We start from the raw sequence: 24812 nt of genomic DNA, 5'->3' as shown, positions 1-24812 counted from the left end.
CAGATGTCATCTGGGTGATTCTCAGTGTGGAGGTGGGTGGACTTTTAGGAGTAACGCAGCAGCTGTCATCTTTTGAAACGGAGTTCAACACACAGCCGCATCGCAAGGTAGAAGGAAACTTCAACCCGTTTGCCTCTCCCCAAAAGAACCGACAATCAGATGAAAACAACTTAAAAGACCCTGGGGGTTCCGAGTTCGACTCGATCAGCAAAAACACATGGGCTCCTGCTCCTGACCAAACCGAGCAAGATGAGAATAGACTCTCACAGAACTCTGTAAATCTGTCCCCCAGCAGTCACGCAAACAACTTATCAGTAGTGACTTACAGTAAGGTAGGTGCCCTCGGAGAAGAGGAGAAGGGGTAGGTGGTGGGCCTTGGGATTTGTGATACCCCTTCATGGCAAACCTAGAAGCCTAGAATGTTCTTTAAGACTGCTTAGCTTTCCTGCCAACAGCAAGAATACAAAAACCTACCCCTTCTCCCCTCCCTCCCCCCCCCCATCTTCATGTCCTGTGGATGTTACTTTATCCACATTTGTAATTTACTACTGTCTCTCTGCTCTGGTTTGGGTGTTGAAAGAACACACTTTTTTTTTTACCTTTAGCATTAAAAAAAAAAAAAGAAAGTCAAAATATCACCAGCCGTCCTTCTGGTATAAATGTATGCTAAACCTAGAACAACAACATACCTTTGGAATTTCCTCCTACTTTGTTGTTTTGGGGGTTTTAGGGTTTTTTTGTTTTTTGTTGTTTTGTTTGTTTTTTGTTTTGGGTGGGGCTTTTGTTTTTTCCAAGGAAAAAAGACAAACTCAATTATTTATCCTAAATATTGTTGTTGGCTTTCTCTTCATTTACCTCGTTTGTATGTCTTCTTATCGATGTATTTTCAGTCTGTTATGGCCCATCTACCTCCTCACTCACAACCAAGAGTGGTCCAAGTGATATTTTGACTTTTTATGTGTGGGGCAGTGAGAGAATTGATTGTTAAGTTCACCATGATGTTAAATATTCTGATTGTTCTGAGACACTTTTCTGGGTGTTTGATTTCTTGGTCTGTTTCTCTCCATGCTAGCTGATTAACCCGTGTCTTCCACACTCTGCTAAGGTGATGATGGTTCTTGGTTGTTGGTTTTGGTTGGCTGAATAAAGCCCTGATGCTAAGAGCTCACTGTTGGAGGTGTTTGGTATGGCAGGGCCTGTGAGCATTCCTGTGCATTCTTCTCTGATTAATAATGCTGTGTAATAGGTCCAGCATCCCACCTATATGATCATATAACTGGTAAGTCTGCCCTTGCTTCATGTTGGCATTTACCCTCGAGTTTTTAAAATAAAATTGATATTTATTTGAGAGACAAATTGCTTGTCTGTTGTAAGAATGGTATTTTTCTGGCTAATGCTTTATATATGGTCCAGATCAAGAGATAAATTAAAAAGAAACCTAGAGATGTGAATTCTTTTTCCCCCACACAATCTAGTAAGAGACTTCATTCAGTAGTGATGTAACAAAGGATTGATTTTTTTGGTTGTTTAGATGGTTCTAAAAGATTCTGCAGAATCATGGTAGTTGTACAGGCTGTAAGAGAAGTTAATTGGCAAGACAGAAAATTGCCTGTATTTGAGGAAAGACTTCATGTCAAAACACTATAATAAAAGGTTTTCCTCCAAGCTCCTATTTCTCCAGATTTTTCTTCCTTAAATTTAATCATCCAGAGTATGACTGCTCAAGGTGCTTAAGTGAGCCAAGCCCTAGGGAAGCTTACCCTGTTAGAACTGGAACTTGCAATTGAGTTTAATAGGAAGATGAGAGTTGGAGGAGGAAACACCAGTTGTTCAAGTACTTTATATAATGGAAGCCCCCTCACCCAACTGTGAGCTGCCTGGCTCAGTAGTCACTGTGGTCTTAGGAGAGGGCTGGTGTTCTTGGCCAGGGCACTGCACTCATCTTCATAAGTTGTGAACGTGTCAGTTGCTTGCAGCTCCTGTAGGGAGCCCCTTTAGGGACTGATGCCTTTTGGCCAATTCTGTGATCATTACCCTGGCCTGGGGTGTGGGAGCTGGGGAGAGATTGACTGGGGGGGGGTCAGAATGGATTACCTACAAGCCTTAATTGAGGTCCTACCATGTTACTTTTTTTTTTTTTTTTTTTTTTTTTGGAGGGGCTGGGCTAGGTGACGCTATTGAGATTTCCTGAGGTTGATGAATTCATGGTATGTTACCTAATTTTGTATTTTTTCTTTTTGTCATGAACTCTGTAGGATCATTTAGAAGTAGTATTTGCAAGAACCTCAGAGAAAAGGTTCTCATTGGAGATGATATTCAAGGAGACTGTTGGCTATAATACATTGAGAATATGGCACTTAGGTGCCAAAGAGAAATTGGAGCCTCCCTTGTTTCTTAATTTAAGCAGAATCTTATTCAGAATGCACTTAGGTGAACATCTGGCAAGTTCTCTAAAAGCATTTCTGGCTAAAGTTGAGTCAGCTCCACCTCTTAAGACTTCTTAGGAACAAGGGTAGTGGTATAAACAGTCATCAGTAAATATTTATTAACACATCTGTGTACTGTTTAGATCAGTGTACGTTGTTCAGTAGGAGACTTGAATAAATGAAGTTACCCCTTCCAACTAGTAGCTTACAGTACAGTAGGGGAGATGAAACATGTACACAGCAATTAGAGAACAGTTCAGTCAAGATGAAGTATGGACTGAGAACAACAGTCAAAGTGTGTTTTGTAATTTGTGTGTATGACTGTGGATTAGAGTTAGGGCAGAGAGGAAGAAGAGATTGGGTTGATGGAAAAGGGTTTTCAAAGGATAGATTTGGAAGGATAGACAGGAAAGAGAGTGGAGGTACAGTTTAAGTGCTGAGGGCAGAATGAGTAAGAGACGTGTGGTCAGGAGATGTGGATGATGGACAACGAGAGAAGGGTTCAGTCATTTGCAGTGCTTTCATTTGAGGAGCAGTGGATGAAATAATTATAAATGACTTTGAAAAGATTTGGGACTGTACTTAAATGGATATCTTAAAGCAGAGCTTATTCATAATTCTAAACATTCATGTTTGGCTTGAGAATATAGATTTATTTATTATAAAATTTAAAAAACTATTTTAATGTTTTTATTTTTGAGAGAGAGAGAGGGAGCGCGCGCGAGCACGAATGGGGAGGAGCGGAGAGAGAGGGAGACAGAGTCAAAGCAGGCTCCAGGCTCTGAGCTGTCAGCACAGATCTCCATGTGGGGCTAGAACTCGTGAACCACGAGATCATGACCTGAACTGAAGTCAGACACTTAACCTGCTGAGCCACCAAGACACCCCTAGATTTATTTATTTTTAAAGGCAGGCATGCTCAAGTATGTTCGAAGGTATACTTGGAGGGTGTACTTGACACAGTGATGAGATCAGTTATATGCCAGAATTACTTTTTAGCTGTTCATATGTGCCAGATGTGTTGCCAAGTACTTTACACGTATCATCTCATTTTTTGACAAGAAAACAAAAGCTCAAAGGGACCTGGTTACTTGCCCAATATTACATAGCTATTGAGAGGCAGAGCTGGGATTCAAATCCAAGGTGCCACATTACTAAAACTCATTATTAGTAGGTGAACCTGGGCTCTCCCTAGATCCTCCTTTTGGGCTGGAGGCTATGTTGAGTGAAAGCATTTACTGAACTGATGATCAATATCATGAAGGAGTAAAAAGAAAGCAGAGTTGAAATAAGATAAGTGGCTCTAATGTAAACTGAAGATTGCCTGTTTGGAGAGTTCCCTTGTTTGTTGAATCTTTAAAGTAGTGACTTCTTATCCTGGTTGATAAAAATAAGAACTATTCTTATAACTCTTGGGGTACATAAACCTTGTGGTGTTTATAATAATTAGCACCCTTTTATTTATAAATGAATGGAAAGGATGAAAGAGACCCTTGGGGCTCTAGAGTTGGGACATGTGTTTTCAATTCACCCCAGGGTGTTGTCTTCATTGGATGGATAGGAGGAATACCTTATGCCTTGGTGTCCGGGATCAGAGTTGGCAATAGATTTGACTTATTCTAAAGAAATTCCCTGCCTGCCATTAAGGCTGAGAAAGAACATGATGCTCTAGAAGCCCATGACCATGGTTGTAGTAGGCAGATATAATTCCCTGCTGCTTCCATAGTTACAGTTTAACTTGCTAAGGTTGGTAGGATGAAATAAAAAGATTGCTTCATGCACCTGCTCCATGAGGGCTGCGTGGATATGTCAACATAATGGCACGTATGTCAGTGCCAGGAACTGGGCATCTCTGGAACCCTTCCCCAGCCGCACTTGAATAGCCATAAGCTCTCTGGACTCAGTACTCCGTGTCTCGGGGGAAACTCTGGGTGGGAATGCCTGCTCTAGCTCCATCCCACAATCCAGAGGGCCTGGCCCCTCCCTGCATGAGAGCTGTCAGAGGGAGTCAGGAAAGTAAGTATATGCTGACCTACAAAAGATTCATAAATCTGACTCCTCGCTTTTGTTAGAAATTGGCTGGCCTCGTTGTCAGCTCAGTTATGGTTGACCTGTGCCATATGAACAGTCAGATCAAGTATTGGTGAAGAGTAGGGCTATTTTAATGAACCTTTCTATGTGATTAGCTCAAGAGCCTCTGAGGACAGAGTCGCAGTAGGATAGGTACTCACTCTGTTGACTCCAGGCCAGTCTCACCATGAATTCTAGCTCTCTGACTCCTCTCTAGAGGCCAGGATAGCTTCTGTTTGGACAGTGTGAGAATAGTAAAAAAAAAAAAAAAAAAAAAAAAAAAAAAAACCAATTTCTAGAAGTCCAGAAGGAAAAGATAAGTCCTGTTAAAATTAGATGCTTCGTTTTCTTATTTGCCAGTAATTTTTTTAATGTCTAAATGTTTTCTAAGAAGGCCTTACAGAGGGAAAAAAGACACCAGCCAAACAATCTGATTCAGGACAGATGGGAATAAGAATGTGGCTGTCAAAAACCAAGAGGCTGCTGTTCTTGAGGAAGGCCAAATGCTTCACTTCCTTTCTCTAAAAAAGAAAACAAAAGGGTAATAATTTACACTGGGGGAACTGAAAAGAATCCCAAATTCATTTATTTTGTTACATGGCCTATGGATTTTATTTTGTGTTTGCTCTTACTTTAAAAAAAAAAAATCTTTAGAGCTGGTATATGTCATATACTCCTCCTTTAAACTGGATTACAGTCTGAGGCACTGTTATTACTTCCGCCAAATGCTGGTTCAGAAGGAGAAACTTGTTATTATCTTTGTGGGGAGGTTCATCGTGCTCCTCCAGCGTCAGCCACTGCCGAGTGCCATCTGCCCTGCCTGCCCACACTCCCACCTGCTTCTCTTCCTATCTCTGTCTGACTGCCACCCGTTAGTACGTTTTGGATCTGGAGCTAGAGCAGGAGTCAGTCTGCTTTTATTACATCAGAAGTCAACTCTCTCCTAACCTGCTGCTTTCTGTGTTGACGAAGGCATAGAGGAATTATTTTCTCTCTGTTAAGGTGAGAGTTCAGAAATCATACTAGAGGTTACTGGGGGAGGTTTGGGAAAAGCAAATCTTTTGCTCTGTAGGCCTGAGGATATAATGGCAGGTGGATCTTACTGTCTACTTTGAAGTAGCTAATTGGTTTCGCATAATAATAAGGGATGGGTTTGGGGTGACATAATGGAATTGGGTTCAACATTTGCCCAGTTCAGAGGGCACTGGATTTGACTGGAAGGCAGGTAGGTGGTGTCCACAGCTGTGCTACTTGGTTGTGTGAGGTGATAGCAGGCAGTGTAACCTTCCCACTGCCATGAAACTTGAATTTTCGTTCTCACAGACCCTTTCATGAAAGGTTTAAAGATGGTTCAAAGCAAAGCTAGAAGGAAAACTTGGGTCACTTGATATTTTTTCCAGCTTGTGTTTTCCTCTGGCAAGGGACAGGTAACAAAGGCACATGACAGCCAGGCAGAGGCTGATCAGAATGCAGTAATTAGAGCTATGAAACTACCATTTATTGAGTACTTATTATGTGCCAGGCACTGCACTGAGAACTTTTTAAATTTAATTTTTATTGTGAAAACTATCAGTGTGTGCATAGTTTAAGGAGCCAAGTAGTTTTACAAAGCTTATTACAGAAACACCAGTCACCTCTCTTCCCCCCAGTATTTGTTCCTCAGAGGCAGCAGGCTCAGTGTTTGATATGGATTATTTCATTTGGTGCACACAACAGTACCATGGTGCAGGCGCTGCTATTTCCCTTACTTTACAGTTGCTGAGACTTGAGGTACACAGGTTCCATGACTTGCCCAAGGGTCAGGCAGCTAGGAAATGGTAAAACTGGGATATGAACAAAAGCAATTGTTTTTTACTCCTGAGCCTGCTTTCTTAACAGTGTACTGCATTGATTCCCAATCACAAATAGTGTTCCAGTACATATTATTAGCCAAGCTAACAGCTGTGAGCTAGGGAGAGAATGCTTTCTATAACATATTGCTGCCTTTCAAATGAGGATCAAGCCAATTATTGACTATTACATGACTTCTCTACTACTAAACCGCCTCCCCTCACAAACTACAGAAACCAGCCTTTCTCTTTAGCTTCCCAAGGGAAAAGATTGCCTAGAACCTCCATAGTTAGTTGGGTTTAGATTTTTGTTGACATTGAAATTTCCATTAAGTCACTCTTGTAACAGCAACACCTATACCTCTTGAGGCCTCAAGAGGCCAAAAGATACAGTCTCTGAAATTTTACTTTTCTGGAACAAATTTAAAATCTCTCTTTGAACATGTTTAGTGTTTTAGACCTAGAACATACTTAGGGGCTATCTTATTCCCTTTAAAGGCAGATTCTATTTCTGCAAAAACTGTCTAGAGAAAGAATATTTTAGGCAAAGAGACAGTCAGTACAAACCCTGAAGTAGAAGTTTACCTTGTTTGTTTAAAGAACAGAGTGAAGGAGGAGAGTAGAGAAAGGTGAAATCAGAGGATGGAAACCAGATCATGGAGGGCTTTATGGACCCTTCTGTAAAGCTTTGGGCTTTCTGCTCTGAGGGACAAAGGAAGCCATTAAAGGGCTTTGAGCAGAGAGGTGATAAATAAAACCCCTGCTTTGGAAAGTGGATGTAAGAGAGAATGGAGTAAAGATGTAAAAAGTAAAAGAAGTAAAGAGTGAAAAACCAGGGTTTTTGGTCTGAGCCACTAAAGGGATGGAATTGCCATCAATGGAGAAGGAAAAGACTGTGGTAGAGGTGGGGAGAGGTCAGGAGTTCCATTTTTGGCACATTGGCAATTTCTTTAGATATCCAAATGGAGATGTCAGGTGGGCTGTTGTATATCTGAGTTGCATCTAGAGTTTAGTAGAGAGGTCTGGGTGAAGATACAAATTTGGCAATTGTGACGTATAGATTATATCTCTAATGCTCTGAAACTGGCTGCAGTCCACTAAGTGATGAGTGTAGAGCAGGGTTTCTCATCAAAGTAGTAAGACCATTGGAATTTTAGACCAGAGAAGTCTTGAAGATAAGTAGGGAATGGGGGATGTCTAATGCATTGTAAGATGTCTAGCAGCATTCCTGGCCTTCGCCCAGTACATGCCAGTAGTACCTCCCCACCCCCACATTTCACAACCAAAAATATCTCCAGGCATTGTCAACTGTCCTCTGGACAGAGAGATGACAAAATCGCCCTACTTGAGAACCACTGGTATAGATAGAGAAGAGGTTCACAGACTGAACTGGGCCCAATACTGTCCATGTAACATGTAAACAAACTTTGTGTTATCCAAAACACATTTACTGCGCGTATTCTTAATTCATAACAGTCTTGTGACTTCTGTAGTTACACTCTTCATTTGACAAAATAATGAAGAAGTTGTAAGTGACTTGCTGACATTCATATAGAAAATTGGGGGTAGGCCATGGGCTGGAACCCAGGGACCCAGTTTGAGTCTAATGTTCTTCTAAACCATACTGTGATGAGGTTTGCTGGCAGAAGCAAAGTCTGTTGGTTCTCTGAAGGTAGTTTTTTTTTTTTTTTAATGTTTATTTTTGAGAGAGAGAAAGAGAGTCAAAGTATGAGCAGGGAAGAGGCAGAGAGAGGGGGAGACATAGAATCTGAAGCAGGCTTCAGGCTCTGAGCTGTCAGCACAGAGCCTGATGTGGGGCTTGAACCCACAAACCATGAGATCATGACCTGAGCCAAAGTTGGACGCTTTACCAACTGAGCCACCCAGGCGCCCCTCTCTGAAGGTAGTTTATACCCTTAGTGTCAGGTTGTAGAGACTTCCTCATTCATCTTTAGGAGCTCCCAAAGAATTTGTGACCAGGGAGGAAGCAATGCAGAACAGAGGAACCTGTCCTTGTTGGCTGGCCATTTAGTACATTCTGTACCAGAAGGGGATTGTCAGGAAACTCTGGTTTAATGATATTACCATGACTCTCTTTTGAAAACCCAGAGGAGCCAGGAAAGTCCTCCCAGCCTTGCTGGTGTTTGCGTTGGCATGGGTCATGTGTGCGTTTTAAAAATAAATTAAGCAAACACCATGAGCCTTAGAAAATGTCTTTTGTTGTTTGTAACATTACTATCCGACTGAGAATAAAAAGTATCTCCAAGAACTCTCCCTTTTGTACCTCAACAGCTTCAAAGCCGTTCAACTCCAATTTATTTGCTTTGGGGCTCTGAGCATTGTTTTAGACTGGTCTGATGCCGGGCAGTCTTGTAGCTGAAACACAGCCAGTGTTCCCAGGATTGCTAGAATATTTTATTTTGGTTGTAAGGGTGCATTTTCTTTCCTATATTCTGAGTTTAGCATTTTCGTTTCTGATGGAAGTTCTCAAGGTAGGACTAGTGAAATTCACAAGTGTGAGACTCTGTCTCCTGGTATAGATGCTTAAGTTTTGAATGTCTTGTTCTCAGTTAAGTCCGCTGTAGCTGTGTTCTAGCAGGACAGGTGTTGAATGTGAGGTGAAGAGCTATTGGGCCTCGGGGAAAATGTGTGCTTCCTTAGAGCTCAACTGAAAGCAAGACCTCTTACAAAACTGTGGCTTGAGGGTCTTGGGCTTTTTGCTGTGATTTCATTACCCAATAGCCAATTAAAACTGTTTGCTTTCCACAGAGATAGTTTTGATATGATGTAGTTAATAAGTGAGGCCTTCTAGGTGCTAATCCTTAGCTTCAAAGAATTTACTGTCTGATTACATACATGTGACTAGCTCATAGTAAAGAACAGCCAGTAAAGAGTGTATTGAGTTCCAGTTGACTTTTGAGTAACTGTACAAATGTACTTGGAGGAAGGAGAAAGCAGGGAGGTTTAGAGTAGCCAGGAAAGTGATCCCTTGGTAGATGATAGGCTCAAACTGAATTGGAGGGAAGAGGAACCACATGCAGGAAGGCCCAGAGGCATCCACAGGCAGGGTGTGTTCATGGGACACTGGCCAGCCTGGCTGTGGAGTAAGGTGTGCTTAAAGAAGGTGGGGCGAATTTTGGAGGAAGACCTTTGAAAGCCAAGCAAAGGAGAGTCAATGTTTAATGTGAAAGGAAGCATAGTAACAGCAATACTCTGTTATGAAAAGATGAAAGCAAATATAGCTGAATGAGACCAAGGAGAGACCATTTATTCTCCTTCCTCAATCAGCCAGACATTGCGGGACAGGGGGTGATGCTGTGAACTAATTGTAAGAGAGATGGGAGAAAGGGAAGGCTAATCGACAAAAGGTCACAGGAGCTTGGATGGGAATTCTGAGAGGAAATGGGACCAACAGCCTCACCCAGTGCTTAGCAGGACCCCGACAGTGCAGCCAGCCCTAGTGATGACAGGGCTAGGAACTTGGATAAGCTTCTCTCCTTTTGGGTATCCTCCCCAGTGAGACCCTTATCAGTTCTTTCTTCCTTTTTAGGAATCTCCTCTACTCTAGGAGATGGCCATGAGAGAGCTCTGTCCACCAGCTTACCACCTGGATTCTAGCACACTTGCTATTACTTGGGATTTGGGAGCTAGAATTCCAGGCTGCAAATAACTTTTTCTGAAGTCTTTACTGAAAGGGGAGATCAAACCCAGCCAGTATCCTTCATCTCCTGTAGAACTTTAAATAATATGTTTTCATTCACAATTATGTTTGAGTTTTATTCTTTATGGTGATTTTCTTCATTTGCCATGAAGTAGGTGAAGGCTCTCGGAGTTGCCTTTGGCCGTGGGGAGCTTTAGATGGATGGGAGGAAGAATGGAAGGAGGGCGGAGAGATGGATGATGAAGGGAGGAAGAATGAGGGCTGCATGATGAAGGATTGGATGGATGGGTAGAGGGAGGACGGATGGATAGATGAGGAGGTCCCCAGCATGGCTATAAAAGTCAGTTAAGAGCAGCAGAAAAACTGTGCCACAGAGGTAAGTATAAAAATGGTTTTACAGGGCTTTTTTAAAAAATAAATTTGTCACACTTACAACTGAATCAAGCTTTGCAGCAGTTTTGGCACAGTGAGAAGACTATGAACTGAGCCTGCCCCATGATCAGCCCTCGTGCATAAAAATAGGTTTCTTTTCTTTTTAAAGTTTGTTTATTTGAGAGAGAAAGAGTACAGGTAGGGAGGGGCAGAGGGACAGGGAGAGAGAGAATCTGAGAGAGAGAATCCCAAGCAGACTCCACACTGAGGTGGAGCCCAACTTGGGGCTCAGTCTCACGAACCTGGGATCATGACCTGAGCTGAAATCAAGAGTTGGACACTTGACTGACTGAGCCATGCCCTGGTTTATTTGCTTTTCTTTGGCTGATTCTCCTACTCGTGCTCAGCCAGTCCATCAAATGTGTCTTTGAAATTTTGAGGACTGTCCCACGAAAGTGGCTTGAACACCAGTGTTAAAGCTTCTGCAGAAGTTCTTGTCCTGCTAACTTGGCACTCCTATACCACTAGGAAGACTCATTAAGCTATTGGCAGCCATTGAGAGAAGGGTCCTTGTTTGAATACTCTTGAGAGTCCTCGTTGCCCTTCCTATTACTCCAGTAGAGACTGTTTCTTTTAATGTTTGTTTGCTTATTATTTATTTACTTATTTGAGAGAGAGGCAGAGAGAGAATCTCAAGCAAGTTCCATGCTTAGCACAGAGCCCAACGTGGAGCTCTACCTCACAATCCTGAGATGACCTGAGCCAAAATGGCAAGAGCCAGATGCACCCCAACTTTATTTTATTTCTAATTAATGAAGAGACTAACAGGTTTAGTCAGGGCTTGGTGAGTCTCTGGCCCTTACCAGCGAAGCAGCCCTGTGCATAGGACCTCACCACACCATGTTTACAATGCAGGATCAGGACAGAACTTAGTACTAAACCCTGTATTATTCTGTGTTTGCATTCGTTGTACTTAGTGATACAAGAGGAACACTAGGTAGACGCAGCGCTGACCAGGTTTGGCCCAGGAAATGAGGAGGAGGAGGAGGAGGAGGAAGAGGAGGAGGAGGAGGAGGAGGAGGAGGAGGAGGGCGGCGGCCCTTGTGGTGTTATCTGATGCTGCCATCAGTATACTCTGGGAGAGCATGTTATTTCACAGCCTTGCAGCATACGTCCTGTCTTTTTATCAACCTGTGTGAACCTTTTCATTTATTTAAATCACAAATTTAAAGAAGCAAAATAAAGACAGGAAGTGAAAGTCTCCAAGTTGTGGTGCTTTATCTAAACAACTAGCTTTCAAACAGTAAAAGCGTAACCCAGAAAGCCCTTATAAGACATCCTTGTTTCATTAGACATTTCAGCTCCCTTTATCCGCCCCCCCCCCCCCCCCCCCGGAGTGTTAAGAAACAGATGGCTCGCCAGTGCAGAGTGGTTCACCGTTCTTTCACTCATTCGTTTTACTGATATTTGAGTTTTGCCATATGCAAGGCATAACGAATTGGCAGAAACAGTTTCTACCCTCTTCAAGGGCATCTTGCTCTCATATCCCTGCACTTACTATACTGTTGAAAATTGATGAAGAAACTCTTAAAAAATATTCTAGCTGAAACAGTACCAGTATCCTGTCTTTCTGGTACTCTGACATACAGTTAATGTTTTCCCTCAGTGACAACTTTTAGTACTCTTTTTTGGAAAAGTTATTCTGATTTCTCTCTAATTTTAGGAGAACTTTTGCAGGTGCACACCCACATAGGATCAGTGATAACCAGATTGCTGGCTAGGAGTGACTCTGCTGATAAACTATTGTGAAAAACAAATCAGAGAGATAGTACTTTTAGGTTTGCTTGAAAACAAGATCACAAGTACTGGATCTTTTTAGGAGATTGTGGTGAATGGGACTGAGCCTCTGTTTCATGTCTGTAAATGTTGTCTTTTACAAATATGTTAAAATATGTTAGAAAATTAGCCAAATAATGGCTCTCCATTGTTTTTGCATCGTGGAAGTGCAGTTCCAGACCTAGCCCAGCTACTGTGATGATTCGGCTGGCTTGAGGCCAAGGTCTTCTTCCCAACCCCAGCAGAGAGGCACCTCTGTCTTAGCTGGTGGGGTGGCACTTCTGTGCTTTGAGAGGGCTTGCCTGGCCTGTAGCCAAGTAGAACTTAGGTCCCAGCTCATAGGTACTGCAGCTGCTCGGTGAAAAGCTTAAGGAAGGCTGAAGCACACAGGCAACACCTCAGTCCTTATGGACCTAAAGGCCGTCTCTCCTTTGCCAGAACCACTTTCTTGTCCCCTAGCAGACATAGCCTTTGAAAGCGTTGAGGACTGTGCAAGTTAGGTGGGCCCTGGGGAGCTGGCCTTTGGACCTGGAGTCAGATGCAGGACTTCTCTTCAGATTTGATTATTCATAGCTTCTGTTAGCATAGATAAATCCAGCCTTGCTGCTAGTCCCTATGTGGTGAGAGAGAAGGGTAGCCTTCTGCATCAGACTCCTCTGAGTTTTGCTGTCATGCCGATAGCCTCACTTTTCTCTTAGTCCATTCAATTCGGGGCTCTCTGGTAATTACCATCTGATGCGCCTATCCCTGTTTTCCTTATTCGTAGAGGCACAACCGTTCTAGGAGAGGTGTCAGTTGATGCCAAGTTAGTTAAAATATTTGGCATTTGCTTTTCCAATGGTTAGAGGTTGAAGAGTTGCTAGGCCCCAGAGGAGAATGAACATTATCTCTGTTGCCAACCCCTGCTTTTAGGCTGGGGTAGGAGACATTAGCCACCAGGACCTGTTACACTGGGTCCTGGAACTCTAGTGCAACCTGAAATGTGGATGGGCCTCCCGTTTCGAATATACCTCCATCCCACTGTTAGGAAAGGCACTTCCTGCTTGGCCTCCTGCCATAGGGCGCCCTGGACGCGCTGTTCTTGGAATCTCTGCCAGGCTTTTCCTCCACAACTGGTATTGCATTGCCTGTGTTCTGTGATCCATTTGTGACACCTATAATCCTGCATGTGGGGAGTCTAGATGACAAAATCGTTTTGAAATAGAGTTGGCTTCCTCTCCCTTCCTTGAAGGGATGGTAGTTAATTTGGCAGGGTGTGGGGTGAGTAAGAATAGAGTTTGTTCCTCAAGCCACCTCTCTGCACCAATTAAAACATCAACAACTTCCAGTATGCCATTCTCTGGGTGAAAGGGAATTAGATAGCATTTTTTTCCCCCAAAAGGCATGGAACCTCAGCTATTAGGTAGAAGGTCAACAAGTTCATGATCTAAGCTGGTTACACACAACACCGGATGTCACTCAGGACACTCAGGTGGAACTCTGAAGATGCCCATTATGTCTTTGTCCCTCTCCCTGCCTTTATGTCTTTTACAGGACCCATTTATTTACCTGTAAAATGGGAATGTGCTGCAGTTCTTGGCAAAGGCACGAACTCCTTTCCCTAAAGCATTCTACACAAGTCACAAGGCTAGTAGTACCTGCTTTAGAAAGGCCCATGTGAAGTGGGTGGAGCTTTGGTCTGGAAGACAGTTACATTTAGGGAAAAATACTTCATAGACAACAAATGCTGTTCGTTTTTCAGGTTTTCATTTCTCTGTGCATTTTTTCCTGCACAGAGACCTTTGAGCATTGTATTAGTTCTACATCTTATGGGGATCTAGGGCTTTATTGCTTTCCTTGGGTTGTTCCAGATGAATAAATGCTGGAAAGTACTGAGCACAGCTTGTTTTAAGCTTCCATACTTTCTACATCTGGTGTGTGTGACCTCCAACCAGGCCCTGTAGAATGGAGTCTGAGAGCCCTTCGCTCCCCCAACCCACCCTTCCTTGTTAATCAGGTGGTACCATGGCCGCTGAGATAGTTACAGCGTCAGCTTGCCTGCTGGAGGTGTGGTTGGCTTGAGGGGTGGCAGACATGTGGCCATTTTAAACACCTTTTTTTTTAAAAACAAAAAATGTTTATTTTGAGAGAGAGAGACAGAACATGAGTAGCGGAGGGGCAAAGAGAGAGGGAGACACAGCAGGCTCCAGGCTGCTAGCTGTTAGCACATAGCCCAGTGCAGGGCTAGAACTCACAAACTGTGAGATCATGACCGGAGCTGAAGTTGACCGACTGAGCATCCCAGGTGCCCCGACATGTGGCCATTTTCAACACCACTGCTCTTACCAGTTCTGTGCCCTTGATTCAGTTACCTCTCTGAGTCTGGCTCGTCTTAGTGGATCTTTGTGAGAACTACAGAGAATATGTTACAGTGCCACAGCAGCACCTGGCATGGGATTGATGCTCAATCCGTGTTGGCCTGCCTGCCTCCAAATCACCTTGTCAGGATTTTTGGTTCAGTGATGCCAGCCACCAAGCAGCTAGACACACACTTCTGGTCTTTTGAGGCTTTATGTGGGTGAGGGGAAAAAAGCAGAAGCAATTTTAGTACCTTCCACTGAGAACACTATAGAAACTTTAATCTCATGTTCCCTATTCTTGGCAGCTTTGACCTCTGGCCTAAGCATGACCAAAGGGCATTCTTTCCATTCTTTCATGGAGTCCTGTTTTTCAGCCTCCTAAGTCAGGTACTGTGTTGACTCCTAGAACTTTAAATTCTGGGAAGATTTAGAGAGGAACCTGATGAGATCCTGTGAGGGGAAGGGACCTATACTCAAGGTCAGTTGGTGAGGTGGTGCAAAGCTGGGAGTAGAACCCAGATCCCCTTCTCCCAGTTCTGCATGACCTACACCCCACTGTAGTGGAAACAGGGAGGGTCTTACATCTCTAGCCTAACCACCTCCAGAGAGCCCAGGCCTAAGCAACTGTTTTAAAAATTGGTTTTGGAAGAGCCAGTAGTCTTGTGACTTAGGGGTATCTGACACCTCAGGCAGTAGTCTGGGAAATACCTGTCCTCTTTTAGCTACTAAGTCCCCAAGAGTTTACTGGGGACCTGTCGGGCTAAGGAGGTGGAAGCGAACAAAACAAAGTCACACTGAAAAGGATTCTAATCACTGGCCACCCTGCAACCAAGCACTGTTTTCCCTCCACAAAGAAATGTGTTATTTGGGGGTGGGGGGTGCCTGGGTGGCACAGTCAGTTAAGCATCCAACTCCTGATTTCGGCTCAGGTCGTGATCTCACGTTTTGTGAGTTCAAGCCTCACATCAGGCTCTGCACTGACGGCATGGAGCCTGCTTGGGATTCTCTCTCTCTGCCCCTGCCCTGCTCATGCACTCTCTCTCAGAATTTAAAAAAATGTTTTTTTAGAATGTCATTTTTTTTTTTAATTTTTTTTTTCAACATTTATTTATTTTTTGGGACAGAGAGAGACAGAGCATGAATGGGGGGGGGGGGGAACAGAGAGAGAGAGAGAGAGACACAGAATCGGAAACAGGCTCCAGGCTCTGAGCCATCAGCCCAGAGCCTGACGCGGGGCTCGAACTCACGGACCGCAAGATCGTGACCTGGCTGAAGTCGGACGCTTAACCGACTGCGCCACCCAGGCGCCCCTAGAATGTCATTTTTTAAAAAAGACAACCAAATTCTGACTGCCCACATCCCATCAAGCTAACAGAAAATTTGATATTCATCACTTTTATGCCTTCTCACCCCGAATTTTGTCTAGATTCAGGATTCTTAACATAGTTGTCAAGCATTAGGAAATACCCTCTGATCATTTGTCATGGTTATGGCAGAGGCACCTGCTCTTGGTACCCATTTGGTCCCTTTGGTCCAACGGCCCTGCTGCTTCTAGGCCACTTTGAGGAGTAGGACCCTAGTGAGGCTGTCACCAGGTAACTTTTGCCCTCCTAGGTCTTGGCATCGACCGGTCTGTCCAGGGAGCACGCTCCAGGAGGAGGGTGGGAAGGTGGAGGGAGGCACAGGTCGTTCTCCAGCAAGTTCATGCAGTTGCTTTTGGTGTTAGCATATCTTAGTGTCTCATTCTTAACATGAGGGGAAAATGAGACATGAAATGAAGCCTTTTCCACCCAGTCAAGCAGCACAGAAAATACCCTTGGGAATTGAGAAGAAACCCTTATCATGTGGCAAGGGAGAGGCAACGTGGGGAGAACAGAAATTGGACTCGGGTTAGAACCTTGTCTCTGCCTTTTACTACCCCTGTGACTTTGAACATGTCTTTTAGTCTCTGCAGTCAATGGGCATAGTTAAATGAGCATACTGACACTCACCTGGCTTTCAGGGTGAGGCTTAGAGACAATGTATGCAAAGGTCCTCATACCATGTCTGTTATCTATAGATAACAGACAGTTGCCATTTCTGCTACAGTATTGTTGTTACTATAAGGGTCATTAGCCAGAAGTAGCCTACATCTGAAGTTAAGGTGCAGAAAACAGCATACAGAGATCTTTCGCAGAGAGGTGGAGACATTGTCCACAGGGGAGGAAGGCTTTGTGAACTGGGTGGAGGAAAGTTGGCACTGATTGATCTAGAAGCTGAAAAATGAGGATTACCCCCCTAGCCTCTCCTCTCTTTGGATGGTGTGATAGAGTGAGAACACTTAGCAACTTGAAATGCTGGTGTTTGGCCTCTTGAGGTTTTGCGTGGAAGGAAAACCCACAGGCTTTGTCTGTGCCTTGCGGTTTTCTTCTGGCTCACGGGGAACCAGAGATTCGTTTACTTGTTTTGATTGTCTAATTGTACCTTCTCTGTTTACCATCACTGACTATGTTCACTCTCTTCCAGGGGCTCCACGGGCCTTACCCCTTCGGCCAGTCTTAAACGGGTGTCGGCAAGAAGAAAAATTAACAAAAGACAGAAGGCCTGACTTTGGGTGGGGGGGAGGGCAAGGGGTTCCTCTGGATTGCAGACCACATCGCATGGACCCCTGGCTCGACCCCCCCCATCCTGGAAGAAGAGGAAGAAGCAGAACAGACTAGTTTTGAGTAAACTCAGTGCGCATGTGTGAGTGCTGAACCGCAGGAATGGTGTTGAGGCTACTAAGAAGAAATCCATGCAGCCACCTTGGGTTTTGTTTAATAGGTGTCAGTCTAACAAGTCATTAGGTCACTCGGGAAGGAAAAAATTTTTTAATGGGGGAAAAAAAAGCCATCTTTTTAAACAAAAATTATTTTGCCTACAGACAGGTTGTAGTTTTGAGCACATGTTCATTTTTTGCCCTCTTGCCCCACTTTTGTTTTTAGATAAGGGATAACATGCCCTTTATAGATTAGCTGCTTGCTCTGGAAGCGATTCAGGTTCAAAGCTGGTGTGGCATGTGTAGGGACTCTTCGGGTCAGTGCTACAGGAGGACATCTCCTGGGCCACATGACTCCAGAGGTTTCTGACCCCATTCGTTTTTAATGGCATCAGCCAATGAGTTCTCACCCTTTTCCTCTTCTTTTCTCTTTAATCTTCTGTTGATTTACACCTTTAACATTTGTATTTGTCAACCCCTGTGGCTTGTTACCATCAGAACCTCTCTGAAGACCAAACTTCCCTGTGTGGCCAGCAGAGGAAGCCTTGAGGACAGATCTGGGGTAACATGGGAATTTCTGAGCCCAAAAGGTGTCCTTCTGCACACAGTTAACATCAATTCAAATTGCTTTTCCTCCATGTTTCTCTTGGCAGAGAGAATTGCCATCACACTTAATGCTCTTTTGGATTCTTCATACACAGTGGCTCCCCGTTCACTCTGGGAACAGTGCCTCTGTGCTGTATGTATGTGTGTGCCACATGCACACACATATTGGGTGTTGGTGCAGCTCACCAGCAAGTGTGCAGCAGGTGGGTGGAAAGGTGTCCAGGCTTCTCTGTTGTCACACAACTCCCTTCCCTGTGTTTCCCTTCCATTGTCCTTTGTGGTATTTTCATAGCCTGTTAGTGGAGGCTGAGCTGTTAAGGTATGAAAATACAGCCCCAAGTGGGGAATTGGCCATGGGGAAGGGCCACAGTTACTGACTGTATGATTTTAGAGATCGCATTTTGATGAAACGAGAGCACCACCACCACCACCCCTCCCCCAAGCTGGATGCTTGGTTATGGGAAGTGGTGGGTGAGGGGCAGCCCAGCCAGAGCAGAAGCTAACTGGCTGGCTGCTCACTTGGGCATGTGACCCCACTAGCATCCTATGGATTCCAAGCAGGTTGAGATGTGGATCTCTCCATGGGAAGCTTGAACCAGGCTAGAACAGCTGTCTGCCAAAGATACAAGAATATGCAAGTCCCTCTTCTCTTTCCTTCCCATCCTCTCCTTCCCTTGAGTCTTGGTTGGTTTGATAGCCGGGGATATGGATCTAGGGTGTGATTGTAGGGTCACCTGCTTGTTACCACACCCCCACCCACACCGGGGGTGTGAGACAAGCAGGGAGACCAGGTGATGAGTGGCTGCAAGGGGGTCATATAGCCTGGGTGTGGGTGAGGGTCTGCCTGCCTGTCTGTCTCTGTCTGTCTGGGTATCTCAGTTCCAAAAATGTGTGTTGTTTGTTCCTCCTCATCCTCTTCTGAGACTGTTGTTTTTTAAAGCTTGATTGTGGGAGAAAAGCTTGTATGAAATTTCCCCCTTCACCTCCCCACCTCCCAAAAAATAAAAGGCAGGATAAACTTTGGTCCACGGGAGAAGTGCTGGGGGAGGGTGGAGCCAACTCACTGAGAAGGGCAGTGCAACTGGGTCTGGGGCTAGACTAATAGGGCTCACGCTGTAGCACCCGTTTGCAGTGCGCATGAGTTCTCCATTCTGGAGCAGAGCAGAGGAGGGGGGTGGTCCCTGCTGGTGCTCAGGCCATCACTGGCCCAAGCCAGGGGCTCACGATGCCTTTTTGTCTGAGGGGCCTGTTAGGCCCAGTTCGCCACTACTGTTGGTGCCAACCTCCTGGGACACTGCCACCCTGGAGCCCACACATGCCCAACCGTTCTGCTGGTTTGATAACCAGGAAAACAGCACATCTCCAGCTGCTCCTGGCAGGATTGTGGGAGGCTTTACATCACCTGGTTTCCTGGCTTTCTCATCTGCCCTACACCAGGTGCCCCTTCCCCATTTCCCAGGGGAGCTACCTGCCTTTTGTCGGCAGGAGCTTTAATACGTCACCAGTGGCGGGTCTGGCCCTGCAGAGGCATCCTGCTTCTCTCCTTGCTTGTAGGCAAGGTGACTTTCCCAAGCACGTTGACTTCCCTCCCAAGAACAAACCATTTCTGTACACATCCTTGGAGAGGTGAGCTGCTTACAGAGGGCCAGAGCAAGCACAAGCCATAGAGTAGGGGTAGAGGGAGTCCATGGCTCCGCCAGGACCAGGAGGGTATCAGTACCATTCGTTCTGCCTCCTCTCACTGGTTTGAGTTCTGAGCAGTGCCTAGAGCCCCCCTCCTCCCCCCTGCCTAGAGTGGTAGTAGGGGTGACCCTCTCAGCCCCAGTAGGCTCTGCTCCTCTGGGACTCTTCTGCAAAAGGCAGCCTGCCTTCTAGGCAGGACCACCAATGTCTGGCACCCATGAGATGAGGCAGACAGCATCCTTAGGGGCCTGAGCCCAGTGAGGGAGGCAGAAGGCTCAGACCTGGAAGAACCTATTGTGTGCATGGAGTGAGGTGTGTGTGGATGTGTGTACGCGTGCATGCCTTTTTTTTTTCTTTTTGCCATGGGGACAGTTGAATTCGGGGTATTTTTCTACAAGAAACAGCCTTCTCTCCCCCAGTTAGGATAGGCTGTAACCTTAAGCTCATCATAGAACCTCACCAAGACAGCTAGTGCGGCTTGAGGGTGGCCAGGATGGGATCCCCAAATTCAGTTGGAGCCCCAGCAGGAGAGGATGGTGGGGTCGCCAGGGCTCAGAAGTGCAAGCTGATTCCCCACCCTACACCCTGCCTTGCCTTTCCTTCATTTCCCTGGATGAATGCTGGAGCAGCAGTGGCTGCCTCTCCACCTGGACGGCGGTGTGTAGCAAGCACGCTCGGTGGGTGTTTGTGGTGGGGCCTCATGGTGCCTGGGAGGAGATGAAGATGGGGAGGCTTTTCCTTACTGTATAAATGAATATTTGTATGATTAAATTAACACACACACCAAAAAAAAAAGAATACTATTTTCATGTGTGTCAGTGAGTTTTATTGTACCTTCAGGCACCCTGTGTACCAGCTTGCCCCCACAGTGACTCCAATGTGCACTTTTTGGTCTCTGGGTCTTCCTTTTGCAAATGGGAAAACCGAGACCCTGAGGTTCATTGTGTTTGGGAAATTAGTCCCGGGCTTATAATTAGCTCTGCTGCCCTTCCTGGCTCAATGATCAAAAAGGTGGGGAAACAATTTCCGGTGGCCCTTAGGTTCACAGGGTACTGTGCATCTATTGAGCACATCTATTGTGCATCTGTTCCCCGCACGTAAGAAGAGCCAGCCAAGTTAGTGTTGATCAGCCAGCAGGCATTGTTTGGGCATTTACTGCGTGTCAGGTCCAGAGCACAGGAGTGCGAATAGCACAGGGAGAAGGTACAGCATCATGGGCATCTTTCCTCCTGCGAAGAAAGAGTTGAGTTGAGGAGCCCTCCTTCTCAGTCCCAGCTGGGCCCCTGGCATCCTGGATTTAGACAGAAGAGGGAACGCATCTTCCCTTACATGTTTTCCGTGGTTGTTGGGTGTAGTTCTTGGGTGCATGAGGCGCTCCTTCTGACATAAAATGGATTAGGTAAATTTTTGTGGACTGGCCTGGGAACCTGAGTCAGGTAGGGACCATATTCTAGGCAATTGGCAAACAAATTAGAACCTACCCGTGTACTTCTGTGAGATAGGCTTGTGACCTTGGCCAGGAGATGGGGAGGCAGGTTACATGGTGGTCAGATAACATGAAAAAAACTTAATTGGCATGATGGCAGGTGGGTTCACTGGATCCATCTCTTCATGTCTAAGGCACTTGTAAGAGCTCAGAACTCAAGCCACATGATCACCCGTGTGTTGAAGAGAAAGTGGGATCAGAGACAAAGGGAGTTGGCTTGGGTGGTATAGGCTCAGACCCGTGGCCTCGGCTCCCAGGTGCTGGCATTAGTTTCACCTAATTGCAGACCCGAATTGGGCCTTCACCCTGGCTGGCAAAGCTGTGTGTTCTAAATGATGGTGGCCCTGGGTGCCACCTAGAGTGCAGGAGGGGATGCCCTGGCCATCTCCCTGTAGACGGTTCATTGAGGGAACCGGTAGCCACAGATTCGTGAGAGATGAAGGCACAGCATAAGAACTGGCCTCTGCCCCAAGGGCCTAAATGCAAGACTGGTTTCTCTGTTTAGCCTGATAACAGAGCCCAGGGTGTGGGAGACTGGCCCAGAGACCCCTGTGGTGAGCTGCCCTTACCCCAGCCCTCAGCCAGCACTGTGACAGCACACCAGCACCCTGCTTCCTTCCAGGTGCCCTGGGCTATTTGTTCTCTGCAGGAGAGGCGCCCCCACCCTGTCACCTGGGTCTTCTGGCAGCTCAGACCCCTCCCAGGCCTTCTCCAGCACCCCTACCACTGGACACTTATTTGCTTGGCAGAATCTGTTTGTCTTTGGGGCTGTAACCTGTCAAGAAGTCACCAGGCCCTGGGAGAGGGGAGCAGGTTTGATGGCAGCTCCTGGATCAAGCCATTCCCACGGGGGCTAGGTGACAGGGAGGGGGCTCTCTTGCCTTGGTGGGTGGCGTTGGGGAGGCAGTTGCAGTGGCCGAGGCCCAGCCCTCCTGGCAGAGCAAACAGATCCTGAAGCCACTTCCCTGCCCCAGCTCAGGTTGTACCTGGGTGCCTCCCACCCTGTTCTCTAGAAGGCCCCTCCCTCGCCTGCTCACCTGCTTGCTGTGACCCGGCCACTTTCCCTGACACCACCTGGTGTCCAGCCCTGGCTGGTGGCCAAGAACAGGCACCCAGGGCGCTCATGGGAGTGGAGCAGGGAGCAGGCGAGGCTGCCTTGAGACGGGAGAGTGTGTGTGAGTTTGGGAGTCAAGGTGTCCAGAGAATGGTTTCTGACAGGCTAGCATGACCGACGGGTCTCAGTTGCCTCCTCTAAAAAATGCACATGGACGTGTTTAAAAACCAGGACTGAGATGGAGCTCCTGGGTTTTGGCAGGGTCGGGGGCAGTTAATACCCTTTTTAGCCCAACTAAGTCTGCAATGCTGTGATCTGGGGCAGTGCTTCTCAAGCTTGTATGTGTTAGAATACAATTTCTGATTTAGTAAATCTTGGGGAAGAAGGCAAGGTTCTGTGTCTCTAACAAGCTCCCAGGCAAGCAGATGCTGTTGGTCCTGACACTGCACTTTGCATGGGGACAGTGGAGGATGGCCCGAAGGGGTGCAAGCCCCCCCATCTGCTGGGTCTGTGGGACCGAGCCAGATCTAGCCAGGGCTGTGTTGGCCAGGCCCACTAGAATTTGAGGGAGTCGAACAGTAATACTCGGTAGCTAGAACAGTAATATTCAAAATGTGAGTAGTTTCCCAGGGTTTATCCTAGGCTGTGATTTCTGCCTTAAGCGTTACTTCCAGCATACTGCTTTTCTGTCACAAACAGCAGATGTCTGAGTGTCCGCTGCAACTATGCTTATATCGGTTGACTGCTGTTGACCAGCCCCTATTAAACCATTTCCGTGAATTACGCTCATTAAGTCCTCACACCCACGAGACAGTCGAGGGCAGGCCGGTGTGGTGCTCGGTGTGTGAACAGGTAACTCCTTGATGTCACGGCTCGTGACAATGGAAGTGCAGGTACCATGGAGCTTAGTCCAGGGCCGCCCGGGAGGAAGCGGCACTTCAGCTGAACCTGCAGAGATGGGAAGGGGATGGAGGAAGCCACCTGCGGGAAGGTGGGAGAGGGGCTGGTGCACCGAGACCCACAAAGGAGGTCCGCGCCTGTACGAGGACCGTCCTGTGCTCCTATTTCTGTCTGTGTCTGGAGGGGAAGAGGTAGAATGGCCATCCCAGTTACCGTTCGGGAGAGTTCTGCTGCCCTTGCCCCTTCTCAGTTCATGGACTCACTCTTTTATTGAGCATTACTTATGTGCCAAGCACTGTTCTAGGTGCTGGACATAGAGCAGTGACTGAAAGAGACAAAAATCCCTGTGCTCATAGAGCTAACATCCTAGTCGGGGTGGTCAGACAAGTAACAAAGATGTAGTATGTCAAGAGATGACAGGTGCTGTGGAGAGAAAGCAAAGGATAGGGAGCGCTGGTGAGGGAGGGGATTGCTACTGTGTACGGGACGGCCAGAGGAGCCTTCGCTGATGTGCATGAAGTACACCTTATGGATATGTGGTGTAGGCAGAACAGCAGATGCAAAGGCCCTGGGGTGGGAATGTGGGCTGTTGCAGGGTGAACAAGAATAGTAAGAAATGAAGTCGGAGCAGGGGCGGGGAGTGGGGGGGAAGCAGTCAAGTCATGTGGGGCCTTCAGGTGATTGAAACGGCTCTGGCTTTCACTCTGGGCAAGACAGAGAGACAGGAGCCATTGAACGGTTGTGAGCACAGAGAGAGACACATCTGACATCCTTTAAAAGATTTCTCTGGCTGCTGTGTCGAGACTACACTGTAGGTTACGAGGGCAGAAGCCGGGAGACCCAGTGTTGACTGGGTGCTGTCAGTGGGGTGGTGAGAAGTGACTAGGTCCTCGGAACACTTTGAAAGTTGAGCCAATGGGGCAGCTGGGTGGCTAAGTTGAGTCGGTTGAGTGTACAAGTTCAGCTCAGGTCATGATCTCACGGTTCGTGAGTTCAAGCCCCATATCAGGCTTGCTGCTGTCAGTGAGGAGCCCGCTTCGGATCCTCTGTCTTCCTCTCTCTCTGCCCCTCCCCAGCTCATGCTCTCTTGCAAAAATGAATAACATTAAAAAAGGAAGAAAGTTGAGCCACCGGTATTTGCCGATGGGTAAGACGCCCAGTGTGAGGAGAGGGACGATGCGGGAGATGGGAGGCCTGAACAGCTGGGACCTCTCTAGTGGCTGGAGTGCTGCTCCCTAAGACAGATAGGACTGCATGATCCTCGTGGGTAGGATCGGGAGTCCGGTCCAGACCTGTTCAGTGTGACATGCCTGTTGGCATCTGTGGGAGGTGCTGGGCAGCCCCGGACATGCAAGTCTCCGGTCCCCCGGGGAGGTGGGAGCGGGAGACAGCATGGGGGTCGTCAACCAGAGGGCGGAATTTAAATCCACAGGACCAAAGGAGATCTCCATGGAAGGAGTGCCCCCAGGTGTGACCTCATCTGTCAGCCGCGCTCTCTCAAAGCCTGCTCCTTGCTCCAGCTCCCTTGTGATGATCTTCTCTGACCAAGAAGACTCTTCCTTGGACTCAGAGCTCTGATGACTGCAGTTGACCTCTCCTAGCAATCCCTCTCCTGTCCCTGTCCCTAGACTCTTCTGTCCCAGCCCTCTCTGCAGCTCATTCCTGCAGATGGATATCTGCACGAATCCACGAATGCTATCCTCGTGGATAGCACGAGGGCTAGATGCTGTCCAGGCCAGGGGTGGCTCCACCCAGGAGCCAGGTGGCAGGGGCATGGAGAAGTGAAGCCAGGGCCCTGGTAGGTTGTAACTTC

General features: G+C 46.6%; 1 protein-coding gene across 2 annotated transcripts in view; it reads left to right on the top strand.

Annotated features, from left to right (window-relative positions):
- The window catches only part of ILRUN (inflammation and lipid regulator with UBA-like and NBR1-like domains), a 97558-nt gene extending 77204 nt beyond the window's left edge, over positions 1 to 20354 (top strand). For both annotated transcript variants that reach the window (XM_030315298.1, XM_030315297.1), the window contains 2 exons: positions 4 to 332; positions 17039 to 20354. In XM_030315298.1, the coding sequence (XP_030171158.1) occupies positions 4 to 332; positions 17039 to 17074 (365 nt within the window). In that variant the 3' untranslated portion in view covers positions 17075 to 20354. The remainder of the gene's footprint in view (positions 1 to 3; positions 333 to 17038) is intronic.
- Positions 20355 to 24812: the final 4458 nt, after the last annotated feature.

Source organism: Lynx canadensis, chromosome B2 (assembly GCF_007474595.2).
Source record: "Lynx canadensis isolate LIC74 chromosome B2, mLynCan4.pri.v2, whole genome shotgun sequence".
Lineage (NCBI taxonomy): Eukaryota > Metazoa > Chordata > Mammalia > Carnivora > Felidae > Lynx > Lynx canadensis.
The sequence above is the reverse complement of the archived record's forward strand: the minus strand, read 5'-3'. Positions and strand labels throughout refer to the sequence as shown.